This window comes from Drosophila sechellia, chromosome 3L (assembly GCF_004382195.2).
Source record: "Drosophila sechellia strain sech25 chromosome 3L, ASM438219v1, whole genome shotgun sequence".
NCBI classification, from domain to species: domain Eukaryota; kingdom Metazoa; phylum Arthropoda; class Insecta; order Diptera; family Drosophilidae; genus Drosophila; species Drosophila sechellia.
Window position 1 is genome coordinate 1,715,247 of NC_045951.1, and position 14,529 is coordinate 1,729,775.

Genomic DNA, 14,529 nt, shown 5'->3' on the forward strand with positions numbered 1-14,529 from the left:
GACATTTCTCTCAGTGCAGCCTGCACGTGTAGCTGATTGGTTCATTTCATACTTTCATGCAATATGGAGATAATGTTTGCTCCTGTCCAGGTCCTCGCTCAAAGCGAGCGAGAGAGCAGATAATGGGGGACAGAGACGGCAGCACATAATTGCCAGGATTACGCTGGCTCATAAAGTTTTCCCGGGCATCTGCAATTGTGTTTGCACTTCTCTTCAATACCCGAGGATTCAGAAATGTTTGCGGGAAAGGGTGGCGAGCGGGAAATGGCTGTTTGCTGATATCGTTTATTTAATATTTAATTGAATCCATGCCGAGTCGATTTTTTCCATTATGCAAGCCCTGACCATCTCGATAGTGGGCCCTGTCCGGCGAGTCCTTTGCGGGAAATTAGTCCCGGCTTATCGGTTCATTTGGTTGCGTACACTGCAGATGAAAATTTCGAAATACCTGCACTAATCCGATCTCAACGACACTCGAATAAATGCTGACGATTGCTATCCTCCTGCACTTTAACATTTATTATCCTACATCGGGCCAGCAGCCAGTTTAAACCGTATATACAGTACTGAAAATAAAGCAAATTAATAACTTTCGGTTAAAGTTGTAAGACGCATCCTTTGCAGCGGCCTTTTGGGGCCCGAGTTTATTACTCAAAGGAATTGGTTGGGGCCCACAGAAGCAGCGGATGCCCATAAATATATCATGAAATCAAAAACTTTGCCACAACTTCTACTTCTGGTTGGTTGCCGCTTCTTTTTGATTGGTGCCAGGACCCCACACCCGATGCTTACACTGGCAGAAAAGTCTACTATCTGATGGGGTTCCAAGTGGTAAGCCTGCGTATACTTTCCTCTGTGTATCACCCATTTGGCCTCCCTAAGCTTGCGTGTAATCGTGTGGGCCAAAGTGCTGGCCACACGGACAACAAGAGGAGTCGGAGATGGAACAGTAGCAGAAACGGTAGCAGGAGCAGGAGCATCGCTCAAAGGAGCAGAGTAATGCGTTTCCGGTTCCGACGAGGCCTTCGTTGCTCCTCGCTTCCCTTCACTGCTCGTCCCGCTGCCAGTCAATTCAATAAAACTTGTGTCCATTTCATTTAAAATTCTCTGTTCTATCTCTGTGGTGTGAGCTCCTGGCTGCTGGTCCTTGCTCGCAAATTAATGGTGTTAAAATTAGTGCCTCAGACGGAGTGGCGGCCCGCATCCTTGCCACGGAGCTGAAACTTTGCCATCTTGGCCCCCGGTTCTCCTCTGCTGGCAGCCTCTCCTATTTATTTAGTTGTCACTCTGTGGAAATTATGCCGCCTGGTCTGCTGGGTTGCTTGTGCTCCTGCGACACGTGTAACTGGATCCTAGTCCTTTTCTCACCTGGCCGAAACTTTTCCACCTTTAAGTTTATACCTTGGACCAACTTTTTTCTAACTTTCCCCCTTCACTCCGTCGTTTCAGGTGCGATTCAGGAGCGTCGTTTTTTTGGTATCCTCCGTGCGGCGAAAAGGAAGGACGGTAAGTGGCTGCAGCGGATGCTGTTGAAATTAAGGCCCGATGGAGAACCGAATATTTCCCTAATGAAACCAATTAAGCAAACGGCCAAATGGCCCCAAATTGTGGCTGGAAAAATGAAAAATCAAAGGCTAGACGATGGGTAAACAAGGAGCAGAAAGGGTGAAAGTGGAAAAAGGACGCCGCAAGGATTGCCTCAATTACGAAATGAACACACAGGGAAAAGTTCGATGATTGACGGACTCTGGCAATTTAAATGTTGCTGATTGAAAAGAGCTTAAAACGGTTTAAAAGTTAATATAAAGGGTTAGATAGTAGATGATAATGGGTAGACAGCAATAGAGGTTACAGTACAGGTTAAACTAATCACATTTTGATGAAACGCTAATATGATTTTGCAGCCATTTTAAAGCAATTTATGTGAAATTGAACATCATTCTTTTTTCTGGTTGCAATGTGGAATCTTTCGCCTATGTTCATTTATATAGATTGAAGGTTTTTCCCGGCCATGCAAAAGCCACTTGCCAAAATCAATACATTTATTTAGACCGCAGGCTGGAGAGTGAAAAGCAAATCAAATGCCAGCAGCAAGCGACACAAAATGTATTTAGCATTGGGAGGCATTTGCCGGAGCAGCCAAATATTGTAAAGGTAACTCAAATACCCAGACCGATTCCAGTCCCATCCCATGCCAATCCAAGTCCCGGACTGCTCCTACTTCCACCGCCTGTTTGGTTTTGGCCAAATCGTTTTACGCTTTGTTGCCGCCAGCCATTCTCCCAGCCAGGATGCAAATATGTGCAGAGGCTTAACGTATCCAATAAAGCCAGGAGAAGACGGACAAGGGGGCTTGGACTGGGATTGGCCAGAGCCGAGCCACTGATGGACAAATCCCTGCGGACTCAGCTCGTCATCAGCGGACATAAGCAGCTCAGCGACTCATACAGAGCAAAAAGGATTTCGACAGTGAATAGCTTTCGACAGTGAATAGCTGGAGTCTCTTAAATTGTCCACCTTTCAAAGCTACTTTTCTGGGAAAACCTTGAACAGAATCTGAGACAAATTTACAATTAGCCATACTTCGTTAAATAATTTTGCATTTTCCTACATTGTATCTAATCACTCAACTGATACATAGGTGTTCTATAAATCATGCTCCGTGAGTACCCAGATTTTCGCCGCGTGCTGTGGCTCACTGTCTAATCCGGCCAGTTGAGTACCAGCCTTTACCACGTGTCCGATGGATTGGATGTGGTCCGGGCCCAACAACTTCATCTGGGAGAGGTGGTGCGTGTGCGGGTTTAATTCGTTTCACTGCAACAATGTTGTGGCGCGATTTATGCCGCTGCTCTTAAATGTCATTACCAGCTAAATACCTTTAAATGGCCCCCATCCATTTGGGCTGACCACTTGGCGCCAGTCGAAAGTGCGACCACTGGCCACCGAGCACAAGCCGCCGACCGCCGACCACCGACCACCCGTCGCGTGTCTTTATGGGCTGGGATCCTCGGCGGATCGGGTTTTCCTCCTGCAGCGACCAGACGCATTTATCATCCCGACCCGTGACGCGCTGTCGCCTTCAATTACACGCAAATTATTCTGCGCTCAGCGAAAGGCGGCACCTGTGCTTGCTTACCTGCTCTCGCATCTGGAGGGGAAGTGCGGCATCTGCACATGGTCATCTTTATTGGAGCCATCTGCTCTGCTGGCCGGGCGGCCTGCGATCAATCTGCCTTATGTCAAGTCCCGGCCACCCGATGCCAATCTGGTGCTCCAGTTCGGATGGCTTCGCTGGCAGCGATTAGCCTGATTGATCAATGGGGTTCGGAAAAGGCGGATTAGAAGACCCACTCCAATGTGGATTCTATCTGTAGTGATCGACATCCGTTTGAGTATCTTCCCTTGCAGACTCATATATTGAACCATCGATTTTAAGTACCCCTGAACAGGCTTTTTGCTCATAACTTGGCCAAAATAGGTCAGACGGAAGAAATAAGCACTGTTTCTTGCAGCTAATGATCGATACTAACTATCCTCATTCCTTTTTGGCAGACATTTAAAAATCACATTTTGACCAATTTTTGACTTTTTGATAAGGGGTAACATCACGATTTTTTTGAAAAAATTGACCAAAAATAAAAAGTTCAGTTTTGAATGCAGATTGATTTTTTATGTCAATACGAGCTCAAAAAGGTATTACATTTAATAATTGAACAAATATTTCGCCTAATTTGGCCAATATACGGATTTTGCCCTGACGCAACTTGGAAAATCTAGGAAACATCTCAATGGAAAAACGTAGAAAATAATTATATTATTATGTATTATAATCTATTATATGTTGACAATTGAGTTGCGATTTTTGCTTAGCCTAATTAAGTTTTTGACTTTCCTGGGAACTATTTGTGTTGCAAGACATCTCTTCCCATCGTTTGCAGATCTGCGAGTCTCCTATTCATTTTCTTCTGCCATCGACACTTGTTTCCTTTAATTGTCCACTAAAATATGCCGCATGCCCGAGTGGAGAGCCAAGCAAATACTTCAAGTTTTCCCGAAGTGCGCGGCTGCAGAAGGCAAGAAGTTAAGTACCACCCATTCCCAGCCAGCTCCCCGAATCCTAATTAAACAATACAAATGCGAATCGGCAGCGAAAGACAAAGACACGGATTCCGGGGGATTGGAATTTGGGCGGTGCTGAGTCTTGAGCTCCGTCAGCGCATCCGTAGTGCAAATGCAAATAGCCGCTGGCAGGAATTTTATAATTAATCGGCGGGGATTTGCGCACACGTCTCTTTATTCACAACCAGCCATCCCTTAGGTCTACAAAGTCGTCCAGCTCCTCGGCGTAATCCTCGGCAGTTCCATCGCTCTGGCCGTGCCGCGAGTAGTGATTGAAAATCATGTCCCTGGCCGCCGGAATCACCTTGCCGCTCTCGCATCCGTGCATGTCTTCGTATGTGATTTCGCCGTGTCCCATTCCTCCCATGCTGCCCATGTCGTAGCTTCCGTGGCCTCCATGGCCAACGCCTCCTACTCCTCCGCCGCCGCCCTTGGCAATGCCACCTCCGTGTGTGGAGAAGCCGAGCACTTTGTACACCGTTTGCTTCACACCTCCGCCGCCGCCATGTGTTCCGTGGAGCACCTTGTACACGGTGTGGGTGTGGTGGTGCGTCTTCACCTTGACCGGCACGTGGATGATGAGGCGTCGGTGGCCCAGACGCCGCGCCTGCACTTCCGTTGCCACAAGCAGGAGCAGTATGGCCAGCAGCTTGGCCGCCATAGAGGGACCACCAGATGACACCTTTATTTAGGTAAATCAATAAGTTTACTATTTGAAACTGAATTATAGAAAATAAAGTGCCATATCAAAATACTGAAATCCATTTCGTGTTTTTTAGGTGTTCAAATTAATAAGAACTTTCAGTTCGTTGGCAATTTTCAATCATTTGATTGAACACTTGGTGCGAATGCAAATTGAACTTAAATTCAATTTTAATTTAGTTTAATATGGCCCGAATAAGCAATTAAAATTTGTTTTTCACTCTGCTTGAATTTATATTTTTTATCAAATCGCACGAAACTGTTTTTAAGTAGATTTTAAATTGGTTTGATTTACTTTTTCGGTTTTTGTGCTGATCCAAATGGCCACCTTAACTGGACTCACTTTGGACATTTAGCAGATGTAGATTTGGGAGATGTGGCTGCTGATTAAGCTGGTTAAGTAGGTCCTTAATTAATCCTTCAGTTTGTCCACTGCCACCGCCGAGTGGCGCGCGTTCGCTTTCAGCACTGTGTGGGCCGGCTGGAATCGATGGGGCTTTTATACGGATGCGGTAATCAGGTTCAGTGCACCATGCCGCATGTGGCGTACTTATGGGCTCCCCCTCACCCACCCGCCGACCATCATTATCTTCCTCGGCGGCGGCGGCGGTGGTGTCGATTGCATTGCAGCCTCCACGGAGCCGCAACATTTGCATGTGCAGCGCCGCAGCACAGTGGCGTCCGAGTTACGTGTGCCTAATTATTGCTTACAGCTTGTTGCTTGCCGGCACACTGAGAGAAACAAGGCTGTCATTCAAGGTATAAAGTATTCGAAGTAATGAAGTTAGCAGCATCTTAGTTTGCTCTCAATCAATCAATATGTTCAAAGAAGTTTTTCAATAACAAAGTTATCAGTATTTTCTCGCAGTGTAGGACCAAGCTTGGGGCGCGGTCGCTGCTCGGCGAAGCGTTTCGGGTATTTTGCGCCAAGAAAACAATTTTCGCCACAGCATCTCTGCTCCTTGGGAGCCCCCTGAATCGGGGAATCGGAGAATCGGTTGATCGGAAGCTTCGTTTTGGTGACTGGCTCTGGGAGCCGGCGAAACGGAATTCCCATTGCCATTCATGGAATCTCACATACGCCGGCGCTAGTCTTTAATCCAATCCAATCCATTCCGACCCATCTCATCCCACCTCGTCCCTATAATCAATATAATCGGGCGGGCATTTCGCGCTTTGTTCAACATTTTATGCAACGCCGCGAAATGCGGAAAAGACATAGATTCGCGCGTGTTTTCCACTTAACATTATTACTTTAATTACCCGCCGAGCATGCGAGAGGTGGCCAGGGGCCAGTATCGGATTCGCTGCGTATTAAATATGCATTTCATTAGCATTTGCCGGCGATCGGTTTCATTTACATACGTAACTTGGACAATGGCTCACCCAGTTAACGTGGCGTATGCGTAACGTGTCGTTGGGAAAACGAAAGCCTTTCCTTTTCACTGCTTATTTCGTGAGTAAAAAGGAAAACATAACAACACCTTACCTTTAAAATAAAGGAATAATTTGCCTGCCAATTTTTTTATGAGGGATTTTTAGTTTAGTGCCTTGCACTTTCCATTCAACAACCTTTTATGCCCATAAATCGCAAGATTAGATCAATTAAACTTTATTTTCGCTGCCCAGCGAGGACCATAAAAAGATTAGCATTTTACGATTTTTGCCAATTAATTGGAATTTTGCCCATTGCTTTGGCTCGGTAACTACAACTATAGTATAGTAGATATATGGAATTCACATGCCTTCGCCTCATTAAATGGATTTAATATCGCGCGCAGAATGTGCACTCGTAAAAAGCCGGAGCACACTTACGCAGCAGAATGAAAGTCCGGAGGAGGAGGAGGAGGCAGGAGACTACCGCCCACCCGGCATATGGCTAATGAAACGTGGCCCAAAGTTCGTCTGTCGGGCAGATAAACTGCAGTAATAAGTAAGCTCCGAAATGCGTTGTGCAAAACGTGCGCCATGAATCCCATAACTTTATGGCAATGGCCTACTCTAATTGTCCCGAAAGAGGGCCGCTCCAGGAGATTCGGGATGGGAGCACAAAGATGCTCCCGAAATGCCTGTGCCACCTTCACCTCTTTACCTTTTTGTGAGCTGGTTAGGGTATGCGCGGCACTTCTGCATTTGGGAAACGTCTAGGAGAATTAGTACTGTTTTTAAGAAATCAATTGTGACTGTTCAAATGCCTTTGTTTGCGCTATTAGTGATTTAATAAAGTTGCCATTACGTTTTGGGAACTAATATATATATAGGAAAGGGTAATCCCAGTGCTACCTACCTGATCCCACTTGTTTGCCCGGCGTAGTAATAATTTTGATCAACTTTTATAAGCGGCGTCATCAACCTGCGTGTGTCGAGGGGGGGTGGGGTGTTGTTTGCGGGTGGTGAGGTGTGAGGTGAGGGTGTGAGGGTTGGTGATGCATGGGGCTTCTAACAACTGCAGGAGCCAGGTCCCGACCTCGGTTGTTGTTGCCTTGGTTGTTATGCCTAGCCATAAACTGCATGCGAAATTACCAGAAAGCCGCACACCCACACACACGCGCAGTTTGTTGGATTCGGGGGCAAAAAGTTGCTCATTTGGAGCAATCTGGTTGGCAAGGATAACAGGGCTGGTTGGTGCTTCAGTTCGTCCTGCCGGATGCTGCTAATAAAATGGGAGTCGAGGCGCTAACAAGCCGCAGCGGAGCGAAGCGACAAACGGAGGCCAGAGCCCGGAAAACCCGAAAGGCACTGAAACTAACCCAGCCAAGCCGAGTCGTAAATCCTGCCGCTCCTGCTCTGCGCACCCAAAAAAATCCCAATACAACCCAAGCACTACCGACACACGAATCCCCTGCACTATCGCAACCCGTATCCGGGCTAAGCAAACTCGTAAATTTGAGGAAATTACAACATGAAAGTCCTGGACGGTAATGCGCGACTCTAAATTAAATAAAAATACCCGGGCAGGGTCATCGGAGTGGTTGCACTGCGAGAAAATACGGGGTCATCTACGGGGATTGTTCCTAAAATGTTGTCATATAGTATACCTATGTGAATCACCTCATCCCAGGGTATTCAAAACGAAAGAGGTTGTAGTTTTTTGCTCAGTGCAGCAGGTTGTTGTGAGGCGGAGGGAAGTGGCATAACAAGGGTGGTGATCCAAACCATCCACACCTGTTGGCCGAACGGGAACGACGGAGGGGGCAGTCCGAAAACCTGGCATTAATTAAAGCTGCAACATAAGCCCTCGCCGGACATATGCCCACTGATCCTAGTGGACTGCCGGATTTCTGTGCTGAGTGGGTGGGTGCCTGGCTGGTTGATGGCCACTCGGGAGTGGAACTTGGTGGGTGGTGCGCTCAGATTTGTGCCCAGCCACAAAAGCGGCAAAAGTTTCGCCATCCGCTGGAGATTTATGTCAAACTAAAGCACTTGATGGCAGAATAGTTGGCATTTAATGGCTGCATTATTGGAGTTTGTTTGGAAAGTGCCGTAACTAATGGTTCACGGATCTGTGCGCCGGACATAGGAGGAGGAGGAGGCAATCTAGGGGGCGTAACTCCGGGCTAATCCGAACAAATTGCCATTTATCTGCGACCAAATTTCTAAGCCACTGTCACACAGGTGGAAAGCTTCGAGTGGCGAATTCGTAAAACTCATTGGTGGGATAAGCATTTTGGATGATTTTAGTTGAAAAGTTGCACTGTTTGGAGGCACTTTGAATCTACACATTAAATAATTAAATATTCACTAACTTTATAGGATAGTTTTCATCGCGAAAAGAATCCCCACTCCGTTTCCAAGCCATTGGGCTTGTGCTATCAGAAGCTTAGATATGTACGAACAATGTGTTATTACGTTCCATGGCGAAATGAGCCGCCGCTAATCTGGAACCGAGCTCGTTGAGGCCTCGTTGGCCGCCATTCGTTCCGTTCCTTCTGGCCGGGAGTCAAACGTGGCGCACATCAAACGGCTGGCCATCAGGGCCACCTGTGCATGTCCAAAAGGCCAGGCGCAGTGGGCCCACCCAGTGGATGGAGGGAGGATCGAGAATGGAGGAGCTGCCAGAAATGGCCTCGAGGAGATGGGTTGATACAGAGGAGCGGCGCAATAAATTTCGATTACATAATTTGTAAATTGTTATAACCCGGCGGAATTACCATGAAATCTTTCGCAAGGCATTCAAAAATCTGCCACTTCTGGCCAGGAGCTGGAAAATTCATAAAGTTTTATGGTGTTTGACTGCGGAGCATCTAACAAACAATGAGGCCTTGACTTTGGGGATTCAGGCCTGTGATTTGCCAGTGATTCGCCTGTGGAACTGGATGTCGATGTGAATGTGGGCCTCCTCACAGCCTGCACTTCCTGCTTGGGTGGGCGAGGAGGACCAGGTTACGCATCAGCGGGCGCAATTTCATAGATGATTTCTGTAATGCCGCGATTAGTTTTAATGCCCCGGCCATTCGGACTCGGAAGGACCCTCTTCTGCAGGAACTGCTCCCGCTGACCCGCCTAATTAATGGCAAATTGAAAGGGAATCGTTTATCTGGCACTTGTTATCGGGCTGAGGAGGAGCACGGCTCCCCGGAGTCTACGCTGGCCATGGCCCATAAATCAACAGCCAATTACAATAAAAATTTATCATGCACAATAAAAGCAAAGGAGGAGCGCGAAAGAATGACGCAGAAATAATTTACATGGCGCATTTTTCACATTTTTCAGCAAAGGAATTTATAACAATGTCCCCAAAGGGACCCACTGCGCCTGCTGCCCTCCAACTCCTGGCCATAGATGGAAATTTTAATAAAGCACGCGGCATTTCAAAGGAAGACAAAGGACCCGGGTCCTGGAAGGGCTCCTCGCTCCTCGGCTCCAGCGATTGCAATTGAGGGATTTACTCTAGTGGCTGATGGCACTCGAAGTCATATTTCCCGGAGAGCCCAAAGTGCACTTGCTCCAGCTGCCGCAGCTGCTCCAGGAGCTCTCCATTTGCCCCGCCCACCAGGAGTTCATCAGCAGCAAGCCGCATCTCGGCCAGCAAATCAAAGTGCGTGCCGCGTGCTTCCCTTTCCGGCCTGGTTGGGTTAGGTCCGGAATCCGGAATTCGGAATCCGGATTTCGACTCCGGATTCGGTTCTACTTGGGTTTCACTTTCGGGTTCAAAGTTCTGGATGACTGGCAAAAAGATGGAGAGTGCCGCCCTCCTTCCTGTATTTCAATTTACATTCCGCCCGCAGGACTTATTGCTTTTTTCGCTTTGATCTTCCCCTTTTTGGCCGAGAGCACCCCACAGCCACCACCGCCCAATTCGCAGCAGCTCGACTAGCTCATGGCTTTTTATGGCCAAGTCCTTTGACGCTTATCGTGACGCTTGGCACTGGAACTGGCACCAGGACCTCCATCTACGGGGGTCCCATTTGTCTTCTCCTAACTAGATTTCGGCTTCGACGGGCCAGCAAAAGTTGAAAAAACTTGAAGCACCATGAATATTACTCGAAATGGATGTAATGACTTATGGCTAAAGTTTTCGTAATATTTTCAATTGATTTCAATTCTATTGGTTAAGTTCTTTCCTCAAGATATTTATTTTAGGTTTAATTAATCTTGGTACACTAGTTTTTCTCTCTCTGTATGCAAACAACCTCTTGTCCATATGGAAAGTACTCCAAGTTGGTAATAAATACGCACTTGCGGGCAATGTTTGAATGTCCTTGGACATGCGGGCTTGGCAGGACAGCAAGGACATCTTAGTTGGCCTTCTCCTATTTGAATTTGTGGTCTGGCCAAGAAGAAAGTGGGTGGAGATAAGAGTTGGTCAAACCAAGGAATGACAATAAATATGATATTTCCGTTGCTTGCTTTTAAAATATATATTTTTGCGTTGTAGTTAAAGCCGAAAGTAATAAAGAAACCACTTTAAGAGACCGCATTAAACTCGAATTTATGCAAAATACGTTAAGTATTTTTAAACATTATACGTTCCGCATAATTGTACCAATAACTTTGCCATCAAATAAATCAGTTGAAATCATCGTGCCAAAAACGCCTTCGCCTAGCCAACTCTAGATTCCTTTCACCTGCCACATCACACTTTCATTTGCTCAGACACTTCGTGTTCAGCAGCCCGGCCACAACATTTAAATTTATTAAGGCCATAAAATGATATTTTTGCGGCCTCAGCCAGCGTGGCTACAAATGGGCTCATAAATATTTAAAACCGCTTAAAACACGCACGAGAACCGAAAACCAAAAACCCAAAGCCAACAAACGTTTAATTTTATTGCCCTGGCCAACAGCCGCAACCCCCAACCAACTCCACTCCACTGCCAGTCCCAATCCCTTCCAGCTCGAATAAAGGGCTGCTCCGCGTCGCAACCGCTTCGATAAAAGATTTTAATTCACCTTTGATCGCGTTTGGGAATCGCACCTATTCAAATCTTGGCCAGGACGGACCACCCAAAGGCCGAGAGCCCATCAAAATGCCATAAAATCGGGCTTAAGTAGTATCGCCAGCATCGTTGCAGCCACACGAACCTGATCCCGGCTAATTGAAAAGCTAAAAACTGAAATTTGTGTAAATTATTTTCCCCATAAATTAGCCACTTGATGGCTGTGTGCAGTGGCTTGCAAGTTGGCACATGGTCGCACACCTCCACCCCGTGCACGTATCCATGGCCTGTCATCGAGGATCTGCCATAGCAGGGAACCAGATGGACAGTCGTCTACATGTTGTCTATGGAAAAAAGGTTTTGGCTCACAATAAAACATCTTAAATAAACTCTAGAAGAGGAGGCCGAGTGTGTTTAAGTATTTATTAGCAGATCCCTACTTAAAAACCAATCAAATTCGTCGAGAATCCCACTGACAATCTGACAATCAGGCGGTTTTCCACTGGACTTAATGGTCGCCGTGGAGCAGTTGGACATTCGGTCCGGCTTGGTGGTCCTAGGGATCTGGGGATGGGATGTGGCTGGGAATGGTCTGTAGCCCTGGGTGGGTCGTTTAAGATTTGACGATCCCTCCGGAAGCGTTTAATTTGTTTCGGCACCTCGGCCAAGAGCCGAGAGCTGAAAGATAAAGCTGGAAGCGGATCGAAGCGAAGCCCGGCCTTAATTAAATCCCAACGAAATCGGAGTTTATTTATATGTCTGCCTGGCGTTTTGTTAACCCATTAGCGGCGACAACGTTTCTGGCGGACAGTAAGTATATTGCACTGGCCGTTTTACAGTTGTCTGGCCCGCAGCGAACAGCCACTGGATCTGGCGGGGATTGGGGGTCTGATCGGAGACCGGGCATCGGGGAGAGAGTGGTCCGTCTGAGGCGCTGCCATGTTTAGTGGCAATTAAAATGTTTTTATCTTATTAGTGCCTCTTATCTGCGGCTGCCATTTTAAGATATATGCGAGGGACGTGCGCGAAACGCCGACCACAACAGTTATCGATTGTGCAGCATCTGTATCTATGGGGTATCCATCCCATTCCATTCCTGGCCGGATGGGGCAGGAGGAGCTGGCCTGCAGATTGGGCCTGATTGAAAAATTTCCTGAGCTCTTCTATTCCATTAAAGCGATTAACCTGACCGCTGACTCGCGTACTTAAGCTCAATTCTCACAGCCTAAATATTTTCCAAGGAAGCGAATCGTACCAGTAATCCAATTTGAGGGTCAGCGGCTTCCAGGGATTAGATTAAATTATATATGAAAGTTAATTGGCGAAGCTCTAGACTTCGTCAAATGGATTTCTGTGACATCCAATCTTCTTTCCGTGGGTATGATGTTATGCCAAGCCTGGCTTCTGACCTTTCCTTTCCACTTTCTTAGTTGGTCCTCCGAGCCTGGCAGTTAATCACATGCAACACCAATCCATTCCAAGCGCCTTTTAAGCCCGCGGTCCAGGCACAAATCAAGCGGGCAATTTGCACGCTTCGACATTTCTCGATTGAATTATTATCACTAGAGCCAGAGTCCGGCTGCCAGTATCCAGGGATGGCACACTGGACACTGTTCACTGGAGTCTGTAGTCTGTAGTCTGGAGACCCGTGTTCTTGCTCCATCCAGAGACTGACAGCTGTGCGGTGGCTTTGACTGGTGACTGGGAGGTAGTGAGGCAGTGAAGGCAGTCAAGGCAGGGAAGCAGGGCAGGTGGAAGGTGGAACCCGGTCCGTTGACCACGACCACAATGCCCCAGTGGCCATGTTCATGTCGGACTCTCGCTCGGATGGAGCGGGGCACCATATTTGCAGCAGGCGGGCCAACAAGTTGCAAAACAAATTTGTCAGAGTGTTTCCCATTTTTGGACAGGCGTTGCAGCTTTGGCCATGTGATTTGTGCAATGCGTCGATGTTGCCGGTGTTACTGGTGTTGCTGTTGCAAGTGTTGCTGCTGCTGCTGCTGCTGCAGTTGCAATTGGAATTGGAATTGTCTTTGTTGCCGGGGACGCTGGTTCCAGCGCAATGTGGTCATTCGCTAATTTGGCAGCCGTTTGCGTTTAATTAGAGGGCCGCCGCAGAGCTCGACCCGGAGCAACACTTTCGATTTTAGTTCCCCGGAGCTGTCCCGTGATCGGTCACGCCCCCAATTCGGCCCTGCCACGCCCTCCCCGTTCCATATGCACTGAACATAAGCATAGGGTTTAAATTCCAGCTTAAATGCTGTCTAAGAACGGTGACTTTTATAAAATGAAGTGGCTAATCAATCTCCTTAGGTTTCGAAACCTTGGGTCGTCTACATATGTATGTCCAATATCATCTGGAGCAATCCTTTGTCCAATCTGTTAAGAGTACATGCATTTCTCTGAGTGTGCCTGGTGAAGATCACGTCTCACGTAGAGGCCATTAAAGGCCACAGCATCACGATCGAGTTGGAGCTGGGCTTTCCAGCTGGAGCTGGAGCTGGAGCCGAGCTGAGTGAATGACTTTGAGCCGGCCTGTCGTCACACCCCCATGTAATCCTCGCACGATCTCTGCGCTTGAACCTTTTTGATTAGGGCCGGGGCAACGGAACCGCCGACTGACTGACGGAGGAATCCACTCCCCTCGGAGATCTGCCCAGCTTCCACACTCCCCGCTCCCCACTTCGAATCGCCTCGCAAAGGTCGTTAAAGTCGCATCGCTGCCGCTGGGCCCGCAGATTTTGGCGGGTCTTGGATCTTGCCTCTTGGCTTTTAGTCGAGGGCTCAGGGCCTTGTCCTTTCTGCGCTTCATCAGGGCTTAGTTATGATCTGCAGTACCCTGCAAACCCGTCTGGGATTACTCCATTTTCAAAGCGGCTTGTTCAGGGGAATATATAAGACCAAGTTGTGGTCGAGTGTGCGGACTTAAACCACTTATGGTTCCAATCTATAAACATATCTTTAATCTCAATTCATTGCCATAACTGCGAGGTAATTTACAGTGTTGCATCAATTCCAAATGGATTTAACATGCATTCCTCACTTTCATCCGATCACATTCCAGATGGCCATGTTTCAATTTGTCATAATTTGTGCCATATCTTTGGCCATAACTGCAGATTGGTAAGAGTGTACCGGAGTACACAGCGAACTTTATTTGCTCCTTTCATTGAACGTTGTGCAAATGTGCTAATCGAAAAAGAGGGGGATATTTGGTATTTTTGAAATACCGTCACGTTTCAACATTTTACTACTCACTTGTGGCACGTTGTTGCCATTGAGCATATCAGTTTGGAATTTTATTGGCCACGCTTCCCGCCTGCGT

General features: G+C 47.4%; 2 protein-coding genes across 3 annotated transcripts in view; one reads left to right on the forward strand and one right to left on the reverse strand.

The window, feature by feature from the left end:
• The window catches only part of LOC6610384, a 40,753-nt gene that overhangs the window by 22,392 nt on the left and 3,832 nt on the right, over positions 1-14,529 (forward strand). Inside the window, exon 2 of the mRNA XM_002034930.2 lies at positions 1,450-1,506. Coding sequence (XP_002034966.2) covers positions 1,450-1,506 — 57 coding nt within the window. The remainder of the gene's footprint in view (positions 1-1,449; positions 1,507-14,529) is intronic.
• Positions 4,285-5,396, reverse strand: LOC6610381 (cold and drought-regulated protein CORA). Of its 2 annotated transcripts, none has more exons than XM_002034927.2 (2): positions 5,168-5,396; positions 4,285-4,804 (listed from the first exon to the last, which is right to left on the reverse strand). In XM_002034927.2, exons 1-2 carry the CDS (start codon positions 5,174-5,176, stop codon positions 4,301-4,303), a joined length of 513 nt encoding a protein of 170 aa, XP_002034963.1. In that variant the 5' UTR covers positions 5,177-5,396; the 3' UTR covers positions 4,285-4,300. The 2 variants fall into 2 exon arrangements, with proteins under 2 accessions (XP_002034963.1, XP_032575816.1); XM_032719925.1 differs by having other exon boundaries at positions 5,120-5,396.